The sequence below is a fragment of the Aptenodytes forsteri genome, unplaced genomic scaffold, assembly GCF_000699145.1.
Source record: "Aptenodytes forsteri isolate BGI_AS27 unplaced genomic scaffold, ASM69914v1 Scaffold231, whole genome shotgun sequence".
Classification (NCBI taxonomy): Eukaryota; Metazoa; Chordata; class Aves; order Sphenisciformes; family Spheniscidae; genus Aptenodytes; species Aptenodytes forsteri.
The window spans coordinates 2,335,652-2,350,495 of record NW_008796046.1 but is presented as its reverse complement, the minus strand read 5'-3'; the positions used below and the strand labels follow the sequence as shown (position 1 = coordinate 2,350,495).

The 14,844-nt window shown below is 50.9% G+C and overlaps 1 protein-coding gene across 1 annotated transcript in view; it reads right to left on the bottom strand.

The window, feature by feature from the left end:
* The window catches only part of MYO7A (myosin VIIA), a 72,870-nt gene that overhangs the window by 32,027 nt on the left and 25,999 nt on the right, over positions 1-14,844 (bottom strand). The window contains exons 17-25 of the mRNA XM_019473889.1: positions 11,111-11,248; positions 7,167-7,325; positions 6,804-6,896; positions 5,328-5,422; positions 3,449-3,533; positions 2,338-2,556; positions 2,063-2,170; positions 1,282-1,491; positions 526-729 (exon numbers count right to left, since the gene is read on the bottom strand). Coding sequence (XP_019329434.1) covers positions 526-729; positions 1,282-1,491; positions 2,063-2,170; positions 2,338-2,556; positions 3,449-3,533; positions 5,328-5,422; positions 6,804-6,896; positions 7,167-7,325; positions 11,111-11,248 — 1,311 coding nt within the window. The remainder of the gene's footprint in view (positions 1-525; positions 730-1,281; positions 1,492-2,062; positions 2,171-2,337; positions 2,557-3,448; positions 3,534-5,327; positions 5,423-6,803; positions 6,897-7,166; positions 7,326-11,110; positions 11,249-14,844) is intronic.

Sequence of the window (14,844 nt, the reverse complement as noted above, 5' to 3'; positions counted from 1 at the left end):
GCAGAGGGGAAGGAGAACCACAGGGAAGGCAAGTTCATGGCCAATGTAACGTTTGTTACAGCCATGCAGGTTCAATACAGTTCTGCTCTTGTATTGCTGGCTATAGGACAAGTGTTTCTTCTCTGCTGGCTCTGCACTGGTGCATAAGACAAGGTAAGAAGCAACTTTTCCAGCTGCCGAGTAGCAACTTTACAAGTGGTACTCGCTCAACAATTTTCATCGTCCATGCCCTGAGCCCAGAGCATTTCATTAATTGTCTTAACACAAATATCAAGGTACAGAGATGGACTCACCCCTGTAACGCTACATCCCTCTGATGCTCATTGTCTTGCCAGTGCTCAAAGCGTGCTGGTGGGACAGGGTCTACTGACACATGGGCAGCAGATGAGGGCTGTGTTCTCCACCCAACCACGAGCGCACCAGTGTATCCCAAAGGGAAACTGCTGGTGCCCTTTGGCTGAAGGGTTCCCCAGGCTTGCTCCAACCCACCCTGCCCTGCTCGAGGTTTTTCATCCCCTGCCTCACCAACTGGTCTCCTTCATCTTCATGGTACAAGAGAGGCTGCTTGAGAGGCCGGCGGATGTAGGTGTGTGTCATCGTGCCCTGGAAATACGTGGCGGCAAACTTGGCAAATTTGTACTCTGAGAGATCTTCCTCCTCTTCCTCAGGGAGAGGCAATGCTGCATCCAGGTCCTCTTCCTCCAGCTCCTTCTGGGCTCGCTCAAGATCCTGGTGGGGAAGGACATGTCAGGCACTCAGCATGGCTTTGGATACTGAATTACCCTTTCCCTTTGGGCCTGACATTTCTGTCCGTCTGGTTTCCATCCCAAAAGGAAAAGCCAGCTGGAGGGAAAACCATGAAATATAACTCTCGAGCCCATGCAAAGCCCAAGTCCTGAAGGACATGCCTGTACCCAGGAATGTCCCCAGAGCAGTAGGAGAAGCAACAAGCATGGCCCCACTCCTAGCATGGGGAAAGAGTGTCCAAGAGCTAAATGCTGTGAGCCGTGATGAACCACGTGATGAAAAGATCTCAAAGGTCCTCGATGATCTTATAGTGATACTGCTCTCCTCCATTTGGTAACCCCAGAGAAAGCCTACAGACTGCCTGTCTGTCCCCAGCCACAGCACGGTAACCCTCTGAGGCCACACAGAAGAGCCTGGTCTCGAAGGAAGCCTTCAGAGACCCACTTTTTTTGTATTGCCATACTCTCCCCTGAATCATTAATGTGTTGCTAAAGCCTTTCATGTGATAGCCAGGCTCGTGTATGTCTCCAGTACCTCGAAGCCATTGGGTGCCTGTCCTTCCTGGCCAGGCAGGGAGGAGGTCGTCCCCAGGAATCCAAACATCTTGTCCACCATTTCTGAGTCATTCACTGGCTCGTTGCGAGCCTTCTCCATTTTTTCTAAGAGCTCTTTCTTCCGACGTGCTTCCTCCTTCTCCTTTACTTCTCTCTCTGCGTCTTCCCGCGCCAGCTGGGCCAGGCGTGCCTGCAAGAGGACAAGTAGAATGCCTGAACTGCTCCCTCCAAAGAGCTAAATTCTGCAGGGCCTGGCTTTAAAAAAGCAGGCTGGCCGGTGCTTGGGGCACTATACCAGCATCGTGACTTGGAGCAAATCTGTGACATATCCATGCCTCAGTTTCCTAAGTGCAGAAGGACAAAGCAATAGCATTTTCTCCCTCCTTAGTGCCTGTTTAGGGGGTTTGGTCCATGCACAGAGACTCTCACTGACCTTATTTTTTTCTTTTATACAAGAACCAGGTAATGTGCGCGCGCACACACACACACACACACAGTGTTCCAGTTCCCCCTTCAGCCTTTATACAATAGCAAAAGCAACTGAATAATAACCATAATCTCTGGCATTCCTGTGCAGCAGATCAGAAATTCTGGAGCAGCTTCAAACTAGTTAGAGCACAGACTACTTTAGTGAATTAAATACAAACTGCTCAAGCAGGGCAGAAATCCCTTAGATATGTTTGGCATTCCCCCTCAAAGGACCAAAACTAGTCCCTGGAAAACAGAGACAGAACCCCAGAAAGAGATCAGTCCCCACATACTTGGTGCTTCTTTTCTGCTTCCTCTTTGGCTTTCTTGGCACTCATCTCCTTTCGGAGTCGCTCCTCTTCCGCCAGCCGAAGTTTCTCTGCTTCCAGGCGTCGATGATACTGGGGGAATAAACACAAGAGTCCTTCTGAATAGGCATCTACTTATTTTTGAAGTTCTTTTTTGCTCTTTAAAAACCGATCCCACAAGCACGTGATGCTGAAGGATGTTTCTTTCCCCTCTCCCCACCTCCGTTTCCCACGACCGACCTCTCATCCGTGGTACTTACTTCCCCCCGGAGGCGCTTATACAACCTTCGGGCGATCATGCCCCGGGCGTATGCCTGGATGGTGAGGACAGCCCAGAGGCGGTGGCGGAAAGCCCTACGGACCAGGTAGCCCCGGCATTGTGCCTGAAATTCGATGATCCGCCGGCGAGCCATGTGGTACTGCTTGTGGAGCTTGCGGGATCGGTAGAGGGCCTGCAGTCTCAGGAAGCCGATCCGCATCTGCAAGCGGGAGCAGAATGAAACCACCCCACCACCCAGGGGCTCGCCCACCCTAAGCAGACTTCCATTGCTAATCTCCTTCTTGCACGGCTGTAAATAAGAGCCACTGAAATCAGCCCCCACCAGGACAAGCCTTCGGGAGGGAGGTTCTCCAAGAGGGTGGAGAAATTAAGCCCTCTGGCTGCTGCATTGATTCAAAGCCCAGGAAGGACAAAGGCAGTTTCTTCCCCACTGAGTCCTACAGAGTTTCTGCCCTTGAGAGGCCTCAGGAGGTCTGGTTGGTCATCTGAAGGTAGCCCCAAGCCATGAGGGTTGCTTCCATGGAGGTCCAGCATCTGCAGACCTCCTGCACAGTCAAGGTGCTGTTTCATGGCGGGAGGCAGCATCCTGACCAGCCTGGAAATGGCTGTTCCTATCAAGTTGCAGGCTTGGAGGATGATATTGAGACACTTTAGACCCCAACACACTTCCCAAGTGACCTGCTATTGGGTCAGAGCCAGCTGGGACAGGGAGAGAAGAGGGCCACGGACTGGGTTGGGCAGAAACTCAGATATGGTCCCACCCGGAGATGGAGTCTGTTTTTCAGAGGAAGCTGCTCTTGAGTTTTCAGTCACCTGGAAACTAGGGGAAGACTTTTAAAACCCCAAGTGACCAGTTGGTGCAATGGACATCTAACTCACGTGGAAAAAGACAGCTAGAAGGTGGTCAGGTGCTCTCTTCAATGAGAGGGCAAAGCAGCAAGAGCAAACCTCCATTCATCGTTCCAACTGATAAAAGCCAACCCCACCCCCTCCTACACTCAGTGGGGCATTTTGAGCCAGGAAACTCTTACGTATGTCCCAGCTGAAAGAGGTAGGAAGGCAGGGGTGTGAGGAAGCACCCCCGTACTTACAGCACTGTAGTTCTTCCTGCAGTTATGTCCACGCCAGTATCTCTGAATCATCAGGACTGAATTTCTCACTTTCAGGAAATTGGACCTGCAAAGGCATTTCAATCACTTGCCTCTGCGGTTTGGCCGCAAGTTATCATCATCTCCTGGGCCTCATTCTTTGGAGATTTGAAACTGAGCAGCCAGGTGGAGTAAACACTGCATTTTTGGCCTGAAAAAGCCTCCTCCCCCAGCTCTCCTTGCTTTCATAAAAAGATCTGTAGGGGCTCTCTCTGATAGGTCTCTGCAGGCAGATTCTGCCAGGTTATGGGAATGGGCAGAGCAGGAGATGCTGAGAATGGTCCCCTCCTTCCCCCCACCCTGCACCTTCCTCTCACATCTGAAATCTCTTCCCTGCCTGCTCTCCCCATTTCAATCCTAGCACCTGAGAACGGATTCAATCTCACCCAAATGATCAAGAGCAAACTTCAGCAACACCACCCGGCTACCCCCATCTGCTCCTCCCATCCTTTTTAGCCTGGCCTGATTCTACCTGTAGACACCTCGGAGAGAATCATGTTGGAAGGGCTTGGGGGTCTTGCTAGGATTACGGTGGGAAAGACTGCCGAGTTATTTAGCATGTGCCCTTTCTGCAAAGCGTAAGACACAACCCGAGTCACAGCCATGGCTCAGACAGTCAAAGAGCACAAAGCCCCAGGAGCTGTCCCTCCTCCGTGGGTGAAGCTTGTCCTTGGTTGTTGCTCCCCCTCTTCCACAACTGTGCCATGACCTCCCCATGGGCTACCTGCCCTCCTCCCAAGTCTGGCAACTGGGTTGCAAAGGGAAGAGTCCTGAACCCCTTGAGCTTTGGGGAGAGCAACGTTAGTCACAGTGGATGACCCAGTGGTCCCATTGCATTCTTGTGGGGATCCCCATAGGCTGGAGGCTTAGCGTTGCCTTCAGCGGGCTCAGAGTCCCACTGCTGCATTGTCATAGCAAACATCAGCTCCCTTGAAGACAGCACTGAACAGGGACAGGAGGTCCTATTCTGTCCATGTTTGAGGCAGATAACAGAGTTTTCCTCTTGTTTCCTCTACTGTTTTCCTCCAATACTTGCTGCACCTGAGCGCCAACACATCAGGGCTCCCCTCTTCCCGGCTGCAGGCAGGGCAGGGCAGATGGGCACCGAGGGAGTGATGCATGCTCCAGGAGCCGCTTGCTGGGTGAAGCATCCCACATAGCCCACCTCCCATTTGGCAGTGGGGCTCACACATAGAATCATAGAATCATTAAGGTTGGAAAAGACCTCCAAGATCATCGAGTCCAACCATCAACCCAACACCACCATGCCCACTAAACCATGTCCCTAAGCGCTTCATCTACACGTCTTTTAAATACCTCCAGGGATGGGGACTCCACCACTTCCCTGGGCAGCCTGGTCCAAGGTTTAACCACTCTTTCAGTAAAGACATTTTTCCTCATGTCCAATCTAAACCTCCCCTGGCACAACTTGAGGCCATTTCCTCTCGTCCTATTGCTGGTTACTTGGGAGAAGAGACCGACCCCACCTCGCTACAACCTCCTTTCAGGTGGTTGTAGAGAGCGATGAGGTCTCCCCTCAGCCTCCTTTTCTCCAGGCTAAACAACCCCAGTTCCCTCAGCCGCTCCTCAGCAGACTTGTTCTCCAGACCCCTCACCAGCCTCGTTGCCCTTCTCTGGACACGCTCCAGCACCTCGACGTCCTTCTTGGAGTGAGGGGCCCAACACTGAACACAGTATTCGAGGTGCGGCCTCACCAGTGCCGAGTACAGGGGCACAATCACTTCCCTACTCCTGCTGGCCACACTATTTCTGATACAGGCCAGGATGCTCTTGGCCTTCTTGGCCGCCTGGGCACACCTACCTGTCTTTAAACCCACGGACCACCTTCTGGATGAGGATGACTTTGTCCGTGATGGCCTTGTCTCTCTCAATCTCCAGCAGCATGTCGTGGTGGTCCTGTGGGAGGAAGCGACACAGCACCCATGTCTCAAGCTCTCCATCTCCCTGACATGTGGCAGGAAGGGTGGTACGAGGCCCTTCCCCAGAGGAGATGTCCAAAATAAACTCTTGGGACATTTTACATCCCAAGTATCACCCCACCTACCCACTGGGGAAATTCTAACATAAACCCTAGTGATCTACTGCCTTCATTTCCAAATGAACCAGAGCATCCAGAAGCTGCATATGCAATACTTTATAGTCTGAAAACAACCAGATTACATTGCCCTTCCATGCAGAGCTCCCTGCTAGTGCTGTCAGCCGTGGGAGCAGTTCCTGGGAGCACTGGAGAGGTTTGGGAATAAAATCCAGGCTGCTTGGGTCCCATCGCTCCCTATATCCAAGGCTGAAATGCTTCCATACTCTAAGGACAAAACAGCTCCCTGAAACACTGAATTTCCTTGCCCTGAGGCTTTCAAATGCACCAGTCCAAGCTTTCTATTGATTCCTCCCACGCTGTTGTAACTCGGCTTTCTTTCCCAGTTGCGGCACGCTGAGCCCCGCCGCGCTGGGTGCAGCAGAGGCAGCTCCACACGTTTCCTGCTTTGCTTGACCTCACGTGGCCCCTCGGGGCCTCCCAATTTCTCCGTTTCCTGCCCTGACAGCTGCGAGATCTTGATAACAGGCTCTGGAAAGAGCGATTAGTGGGAACAGCTTCTAGGGAAGAGATGGGGGTGTTCACACTGGCGATGGGGTTGGGGGTGAATTTAGATATAAGCGGTCAGGGTTTACCGCTGAGATTTTTGCTCGAGAGAAGCCTTTGCTTCCAGCCTGGTTCCCGGCCAGCTCAGCCTCATCTTCCCAGAGCAACACAGGAATGGGTTTGTAAGGAGAGATGAGTGCGAATGGGGCTGCAGGGGACCTGCAACGTTGGGCTGCCCTGTGTCAGCTGGACTGATGCAGAAAGGGAAGCTGTAGGCACGTCTTGGGTTGCGCAAGGACATGCTGAAAGCAAAGCGAGCCTGTTGTGCTCTCGGTCCCTCTCTCTGCAGGGCTTTGCATGGACATCCCTCCTGCTGCTGTGCTTTTTGGGTGAAGGCAGGAGATGAGGTTGAGTGGCTCAGCCCAGGAGGGAAAAGGTCGTGCGCTGTATGTGACTATTTCTGTGTCCGTATCGGTATGTGCATGCACCAGTGCTGGCAGAGTGTCAGGACTTCCTCCTGCCCACCGCTTCCTAAACCGGCCCCAAATATCCTGCCTTGGCCCAGGTTCTACCCACTGCTACGCCAGCCCAGAAACCATGGGAAAGGGTCACGTCTGGCGATGAAAAGGGGATGGTAGGAAACCCCTTCACAAGCAAGGGTCCCAGATGGCAAGGGGGATGTGGAGAACCAGCTACCTTCAGGAATATCTTTGTCTTGCCGATCTGCCAGTCATCATCCTTCCCGAGCACCGCTTCGGCAATGCGCTGGCACGTCCCACGCAGGTCGCCCTGGTGGGAGAGGGGGTGGGATTCACCAGGACCAGCCTCACCCATTGCTCCTCCCAAGCCCAATGGGGACTCTTTCTGGTTCTCAGTTCCAGGCTCCCTGTCCCTGCCAGCCCCGTAACCATTTTTCCTTTGCTTGGAAAGCCCAGAGCACCGCTGTAACACCTGGGGATCAAATGTTGCATAATTGCTTTTGGAGAGGACACACACCCCATAAATATCTCTGGAGAGCCCAGCAGACAGCAATCGTTACCTGTGGAAGAAGATGCTCACCTGCTTGTATGCTGGCTTCACCCCGGGCATAAGCACCCGGTACCGGTCCACAAACTCCACAAATGTGTAGCGGATGGGGTAGCCGGCCCGGCGGATCCGGATGGTCTCCATCATCCCCGAATACCTCAGCTGACGGACGCACAGCTCCCGGTCAAACAGCTGGGGAGGTTACAGGACATGGTGGTTTGATTGAACATCTTGGCCTGGACTGGCCGTAAGAGAGTGGGGACTCTGAAGATGTGTAGGGCAACCAAGTCAGGCATCCACCCAAATCCTTCACTTGGTGGACCCAAGGCCATAGGACTGTTGGGTGTCATGGGCCTGATCCTATGAACTGCTGAGTGTGTTTGACTCACTCCATTTCTGTAATTCCCACTTGCAAGGCTGGATGTGTCCTACGCATCACACAAAGGACTGAGAGGAGAACTGGAGAGCACAATGCAACGGTGAACATCACCTTGGGAAAATGGGCAGTGATGCCGCATCTACAAGGGTCAAGCCGTACAGTCACCCTCGCAATGACCACTCATGGTCATTAACTTCTGACCGCTGCTCTGAGCTGTACCAGCGTGATCTGCACTCCTGTGCAGGCAGGGCAGTACCGTTTTGCAGGTAGGGGAAGCAGTGGACCATATCAGCGAAGGCTCAGACACTCAAAGGTCTTAGGGTGCCTACACCAGTTGATCTTAGGGTAGGTGACACCCCAAAGTCACATAAAGGAAGCGTGCAGCCTTGGAGATGCTGAGGCCCTGAGATAAGCCTGTTACCATCAAACCACCCTGTACCCAGGAGGACATCTGAGGAGCTTAAAATGAACAGGTCAGAACTGAGACCAGCAGAGGGTTTTAGGGAAAGGACAAATCTCAGACCAGCATCCATGGCTGCTCCTGACAAGCAACGGACAGTTTCAAGGCCAGACAGCAGACTTAGGTAACCCAGTCCTTGCAGATGTTTGCTAATAAACCTGGCTGCTCTCCCTTGCTTTGGGCTCCTCTGGGTGGATAGTGAGTGGTGCTGCTTTGGGCTCCTCTGGGTGGATAGTGAGTGGTACAGATGGGCAGATCTGCTGAAGGAAAGGGAGGTTCAGGAAAATCCCTGCTGTTGGCTCAGGGCTTTAGTGCATTGAGGAGGATCCTGGAGCCCCTGAGTGCACCCTCTTGCAGCCTGATGTTGTCTGCTGGGAGCATCCAAAAAATGTAAATTTTGTAAACCCAAGTGTAAAATAAAGGCAGACGTGTGGTGCTGCAAACCCAAGTGTAAAATAAAGGCAGACGTGGTGTGGTGCTGGCATACCACAGAAAGTCAGGACAGTAAACCCCAGCCGGGGCCAAAGAGTTACTGCCAGGGTGTAATTCATCTGCCCTCCCTTCAGCTGTCTAAAATGTGAGCATCTGTGCATGTACAGATATGAGCATCTAAAATGTGAGTCACCTAGGCTCTCCCTGGAGTGAGTGAGGAGAGATAGGTGTGTGCCTATCTCAAGATATCCCTGTATCTCAGATGCATCTCCTGGCACAGGAGGATCTGCCCTGTGAATGCACCCATCTCCCCATCCCTGGAGGGAGCTTTTTGACTAGCTCATAGCAGCCACTTAACCATGAAAGGGCTGGAGTGAAGTGAGACAGATCCTGATCCCAGGAGAAGACAACAGATGAGCGAGGAAAAGGCAGAAAGTAGCATCATCCAGATTTGGTCTCAAGCTGTCCCCATCTAAAGTGGGTACTGGGGACAAGAAAGGTGCAGAGGAAAGAGGTGTGTGTTCCTCTGTCTCCCCCTGCCACGAAGCAGAAGGGTATGTGAGCGGTTGTGGGCTTGCAAATAACCCTCCAGAGTTTGCAGGGTTAGTTCATTGCACATATGGGCAACTATGCGCTCCTGGCATCAGGGCCTGATGAGGCACAGACTGCTGGAGACAGTTTTGACTTTCTTTGCACGGTTTGTTGCCTAATTCATCCCACACATTTCTCTTGGACTAATCAGAACAACAGAGCAATGCTCAGAAACAGCAGCGTGGGACGGTGTACAGACCTAGAGAACTCCAGCCAGCATCGTGATGCGAACAATTTTTTTTCTGCCCAAAGCACATTTTAGAAGGAAGCAAAAGTTTTAAAACATAAAGTAACAAACAGTCAGGGCTTTCCACTGACCTTTCGCTTCCCACTATCCCATTTCCTACCACTATCAGTACACTTTCCTTCAAAGCCAGGGACAGAAAATGAACTCCCAGAAAATGTTCTCTTTTGCAGTCACCCTGCACAGCTCTGTGTACCATTATCTGGGATTTTTTTTTTTCCTTTGTATTATTAAACCAAGGCCAAAAATAAATTCAGCAAGAAATCACATTTCATATCATATAGCACTACAGTCTCTGATTCAGTGTTAGCTCATCCACTCATTACTTTAATGGGGAGATTAATTTCTCTTTGTCCGTTTCTTTCAAACTTATAGCTGTTTTTATGTCCCGCTGGAAGTTTTGTAGATAAACGGGACAGAGACTTCTGGCTTAGCGCTTGCAAGAGCTGATGAAATACAGACTTCCTACGCAGGACACAAAATGCCAGACCAAATCCCAGACATCCAGGTGTAAAAGCAGCTCAAAATCAGGGCATTGGGAATAATTTGTTAACTTCGGTTCAGGACGTACATCTATTTCTCAACATCACCCATGTTTTTAAAGAAGCTCTTGTTTTGATCTCAGCTGAGATGATAATCTCAGATCAGACATATTGTTAAATATTTACCCAAAGTGTTCCATTAACATGCTATTAGGTCCCTTTTTATGCTCACCAAAACCAGGATAAGGGCATAGTAAACTGCTCTGAGAGAGCCACCAAACCTTTCGCCCTGCATCATATTAGGTTCACTGAACAGCAAAAGTAAGTTTCAAACAAACACTGCTTGTATGTAACAGCTCTGAAATTCAGTATTTTGTGCTTTTTTGCACCCAGCTGAGCTTTGATAGCAGACACTGACTTTAGATAAAGCTCCAGTTCTGGCTAGATTAACTCTACTGAAGTGCAAAGGCACGGGCAAAATGATTCACAGAAACAAATAGCTGAAATTATAATTAAATAAAGCTCTTCCTCCCCAAGCAGTATCATTATTGAGTGGTGAGCAGCTAACAGTGATTGCTAACAGCACCAGGGTACAATCCTGCAAGGTGCTGACAGTGGGATCGGGGCGTTCAGCACCCGCCTTATTGTCTACCTTTCGCTGCAAAACTCGGAGTCCCCTCTGTGGGCAGTTTGTGGTCAGGGGGATTTACAGCCGCCTCCTTCCCTTTCATTTGTTCCTTAAAGTTTGTCCCCAGAGTGTTCGTTGCTTTTGAATCAAGTCCCTGGGAATCAGATCAAAATAATTCCTCTCACCTTTCCTCTGTGCTATTTTGCCTCTTTTTTCTCTGCTTTTATAATGGTGCTTTCACAATTGGTGCAAAAAAAAAAAAGCAGTTGAGAGGATCAAACGGGTGAAACCGAATGAGATCCCTTGGGAGCAAAGATTTTGTAGAAAACACCCATAGGAAGGGGAATCGCTTTTAGGAAACATTGAACCCTGTCATAGGACTAAACCCAGGGCCCTACAGCTCAGCCTAAAGCTCTGGCAGGGAGGCGCCTACCCCCTATGGAAATTCAGAGGCATTTCCTATAGGAGAAATGGCTGCAGGGTGAATTCCTCGAGGTTGTCCTTGGGAAGAAAGGCAGGGGCAGGAGCTCCCCTCTGCAAAAAGTTTTGGGGTGCTGTTGGCTCGCAAAGCAAATGCCTGATTTCCAACCCTTTGGTGACTCCCTTGCTTGCAGAACAGGCTGTGGGTTGGTTTTCTAAGCACCCAGGGTCAATCCTGGTTCCACTGACGCCCAAAGGAGTTTTGCCATTAGCTCCAGGGCAGAGTGACCCTGCGGGCAGTCCTGTACGAAAAGCAACCAGGAGAGAAAAGCAGGACTTACCATGGGCTTCTTGTACTCATTGGGCTTGATGCAGCGGACAAAAAAGGGCTGGCACACGCTGAGAGTCCTCATCAACAGCTCCAGGGACCGCTTGAACTGGCTGCTGAGCGTCGGTGAGCGCTTCCTTGTCTCTGCTCCCTGCAAAACCGCAGTGGAGTGGGCTCAGGAAATGAAAAGATAACAGTGCCTTTCCCCTCCAGCCATGTCCCCGGGAACGTCCCGCGACAGCCGGGGCCGGAGGAGGGAGCAGGGCCAGAGGTGGTTGAGCGTTGCAGCAGGAGAGGGGCAGGGCAGAGCCGGTGAGCTTGCCCATGGCCGGACTCTGGCAACCTGTTCCATACGCCTCTACCCAGGGAGGAAAAGTGCCATAATTTAATTTCTGCTGCTAAAATTTCCCTGTGTGACTGGCAATCCCAACTGCCCTATGCAGAGATGTGAGGAAGATCTGCCCGTGAGAGCAAACAGCCCCTTCTGGGCCATAAAAATACCTCTGTATTGCAGCTTGGGGCGATGCATTTGCCCAGGGATGCTCCTTGGGAATATCTTGGGCTTCCCTGACCCCATGCATCGCAGCACGGTCATGCCAACCCCACTGACGTGGTTCCTCATGTCAGGCTGAGCCTCTCCTGCTCCCTGGAGTGTAGGACCAGAGACCCATGTAGGGTGAAAAACAAGCCAGGGGCACATTCACTGCAGGGTGACTGCAACAGCTCCAGAAACTGCTGGTAAGGTCGATATTCCTCAGCTTGTACTACAGGGAAGATTCGAGTTGTGTTTGGAAATGAATATTAACTAGACCAAATGAGGTGGGTATTTAGGGTGAATCAGGATGATTTTAAGTATTTTGCTTGTTTTAGCTCCCTTGGTTAAATTAATAATCCAATCTCCAGCTTGGGGCAAGTGTTTCTAAAGCAGAATGGAGTGGTTTCCCTCAATAGCCCCTTCTCCCTGCCCTGGGAGAACCTTGTCAGACTAGCTCCAAACAAAATGAAGCCCCCAGCTCATTTTATGTGTCAATCACTATTACACCTCAGCCGCAGTGGTGCTGTGTGTCTCGTAGGGTCTGGTGTTCAGAGAGCCTTTGTGGGGCAGCGAGTACTGCTGGTGGGTTGGAGGAAGCGTTGGGCACCAGGATGCAACTCCCTCCGAATCAAAAATAGGGCAAACTGTGACATGACCTGATAGCCAGGGATTTCCCAAAGGGAGGATTCCAGCAGGATTTTAATGCACATTTCCTCCAAACATCCTCTTCTTTGCAGGTGATCAAGCCATGCATGGAGTCACAAAGTCCCCATTTGCACTGGCCTTGCTGCTTTGTTTTGCAAGGTGGTGAGTTTTATTTCTACTTTTGCTAAAACCTTTACGTGTGCTTCATTGTATGGCACTAATAACCTGTCAGATAACATCCCCACCCCCCCAAAACTGAGGAATTTCATAGAAAATGAAAATGGTTTGGGTTGGAAGGGACTATAAATATCATCTAGTCCAACACCCCTGCCACGGGCAGGGAATTTGCACAGCTCAGGTTGGATACGATGATGAGACAAACCCAATCAACACAAACACAAAGTCATCATGGAATTCCAACAAGAGAAAACCCAGCTCATCCACACACCAGAAAAACCTGTCCCGCTTGTCCAGGAGAGCTTGGCAGGGGGCTATCAGTGATGTCTCCCAGCAAAATCCTCCCCCAAAGGACAAACTGTTAACGAATCTAGAGTAATTAACGGACGCAGCTGCGACCTGCAGAGCATTGTAGAGTCTGGTGCTCACATTCTGTCACAGATTTGATGAGGAATAGGCTGTTTCAGCAAGAATCCTGGTTTGGATAGCTTTGATTAATGTAGTCTTATCACTTTGCTAATTATGTGCCAGGGGTCCCCCCCCCGTGCAATGTGAAAGGATAGCCACAGGGGTTAGAAGCAGCAACAGATGCAGGAGCAGGGCTGGAGGTTGGAAGCAACTGCATGTTAGCCATGTTTGTCAATTTGGGCTTGGCTGGGAGAGGTCTTTTTCAGCTGAGGTGGTAGGAAGGGTGGAAGACTTTGTACACAAGGGTCTACAAGGGGACGCATGAGTGGTTTGCTCCCAGACAGCAGATCCTGCCTCTCCAGATTGTTGATGCCTTGCATTTCTTCCGCGCACGCATCCAGATCTGGTAAAAGGCAGTGGTGCCATCTCCATCCTTACACCTGAGAGCTTTTTGCTGGGAGGGGCTGGAGGGAAGGGACAGCAACCAGAAAGCAGCTTGTCTTCCTATCCAAATTGTCAGAGCAGCCTGGGCTCCTCCTGTCAAGACTGCACCACCCCAGCCATTCGCGTGCTTCCTGGGCCTGACATTTGTGCACAGACCCCTCGGATGGTGGGCACCAGCCGCATGGGCACTAACCAAGCTCTCAGCTACGCAACGGAATCTCAGGCGAGTGCTTTGCATCAGCCTCCTCCTGCAGGGACAGGGTGACACCACTGAAGTCATCACGGTTCCTCCCACCTCACCTCACCTCAGCACCAGCGTGGGGAGAATCACACCACTCCCTTTATTGCAACAAAATGGCCCCAAAAAAATGAGTGGAGCAGCCTGCCAACACAGCCTAGCGAGGCACTGAAAATCCAGGTTTTACTGCAGATGACGAGCATTTTTTAGCTCAAAACAGACCCAGTCCCCATAGCCTGAAGAAGAAAGAGCTGAATATATTCTGCTTTTCTCCTGGTCAGACATGTCTTAGCTTTCAAACTGAGACTGTAGCCTCTTTGGGACTATCTCTTCACTGGTGTCCATACAGAGTCTAGCACACGGGAGGACGTGACCTGTGTGTCACGGGGAAGGACGAGCAGGATTCACAGGTGCTGTAGCCCAGATTGGGGCATTGAGTAATCACTCAGCCTGTGCTCAGCATCAAAGGAAAAAAAAAGCAGAAGAGAAAAATAAGAGAAAGAAGAGAATTCCATGATTTACAGAGAAGGACCATCTCAAAAGAGAAGTTCAGAAGGATGTGCAGACCAGCATGACATTCAGACAATGCTTCAATGCCACCTCTTTCTGTCACCTCAAGCCAGTCTGGCTTTAGAGGTGCAGAGACGTGCGTGGTTGCTTGCAGTAACATAAAGACAAAAGTCAAGGCAGAATATCGTCATCAGGACACAAGGGGATGTTCTGCCAGCATGGGGTGCCCAAGATTCCCAGTGGCACAGCTGAAGCATCAGGACATTTCCCAGCATCTCTGTGAAGCTGTAAAGTCTCTAGGACGTATTAAGACTCCTTCCTTTGGTGTCTCGGACACATTTAGGTACCTATCATGTGTCCAGGGCTGAGAAAGCAATAACCAGTTCAGCCTATCTGCACCCTGTGGGTTCAGTGGGTTAAGGGAGACACAAAGTTATGTTAAGTAGGATGGTCTTAATACAGACCCAGATTTCCAGCTAGGGCAATCACCAGGTTTTTTTCTTTGTAACGTTCAAACCAAGTAAACAGAAGCAATGAGAAAGGCAGGTATAAGGAGAAATGTCACTGAGCCAGAAACGGCAGGAGTTACTCCTGCTGTCCCTCTGCACCTTCTCCTCCCACTGTAAGGAGAAGGCTGCACGGTGCACCAGGATCGCCGTGCTCGGCACTAGGTCTGCCGGGGAGATGGCGACCTGCTTCGGTGGAAATGCAGAAAGGTGAATTACTTAAGGTGAGTTAGGGAAGGAGAGAGAAGCATGTACCACCAGCAATACTTTGGGGAAAGGTTCTG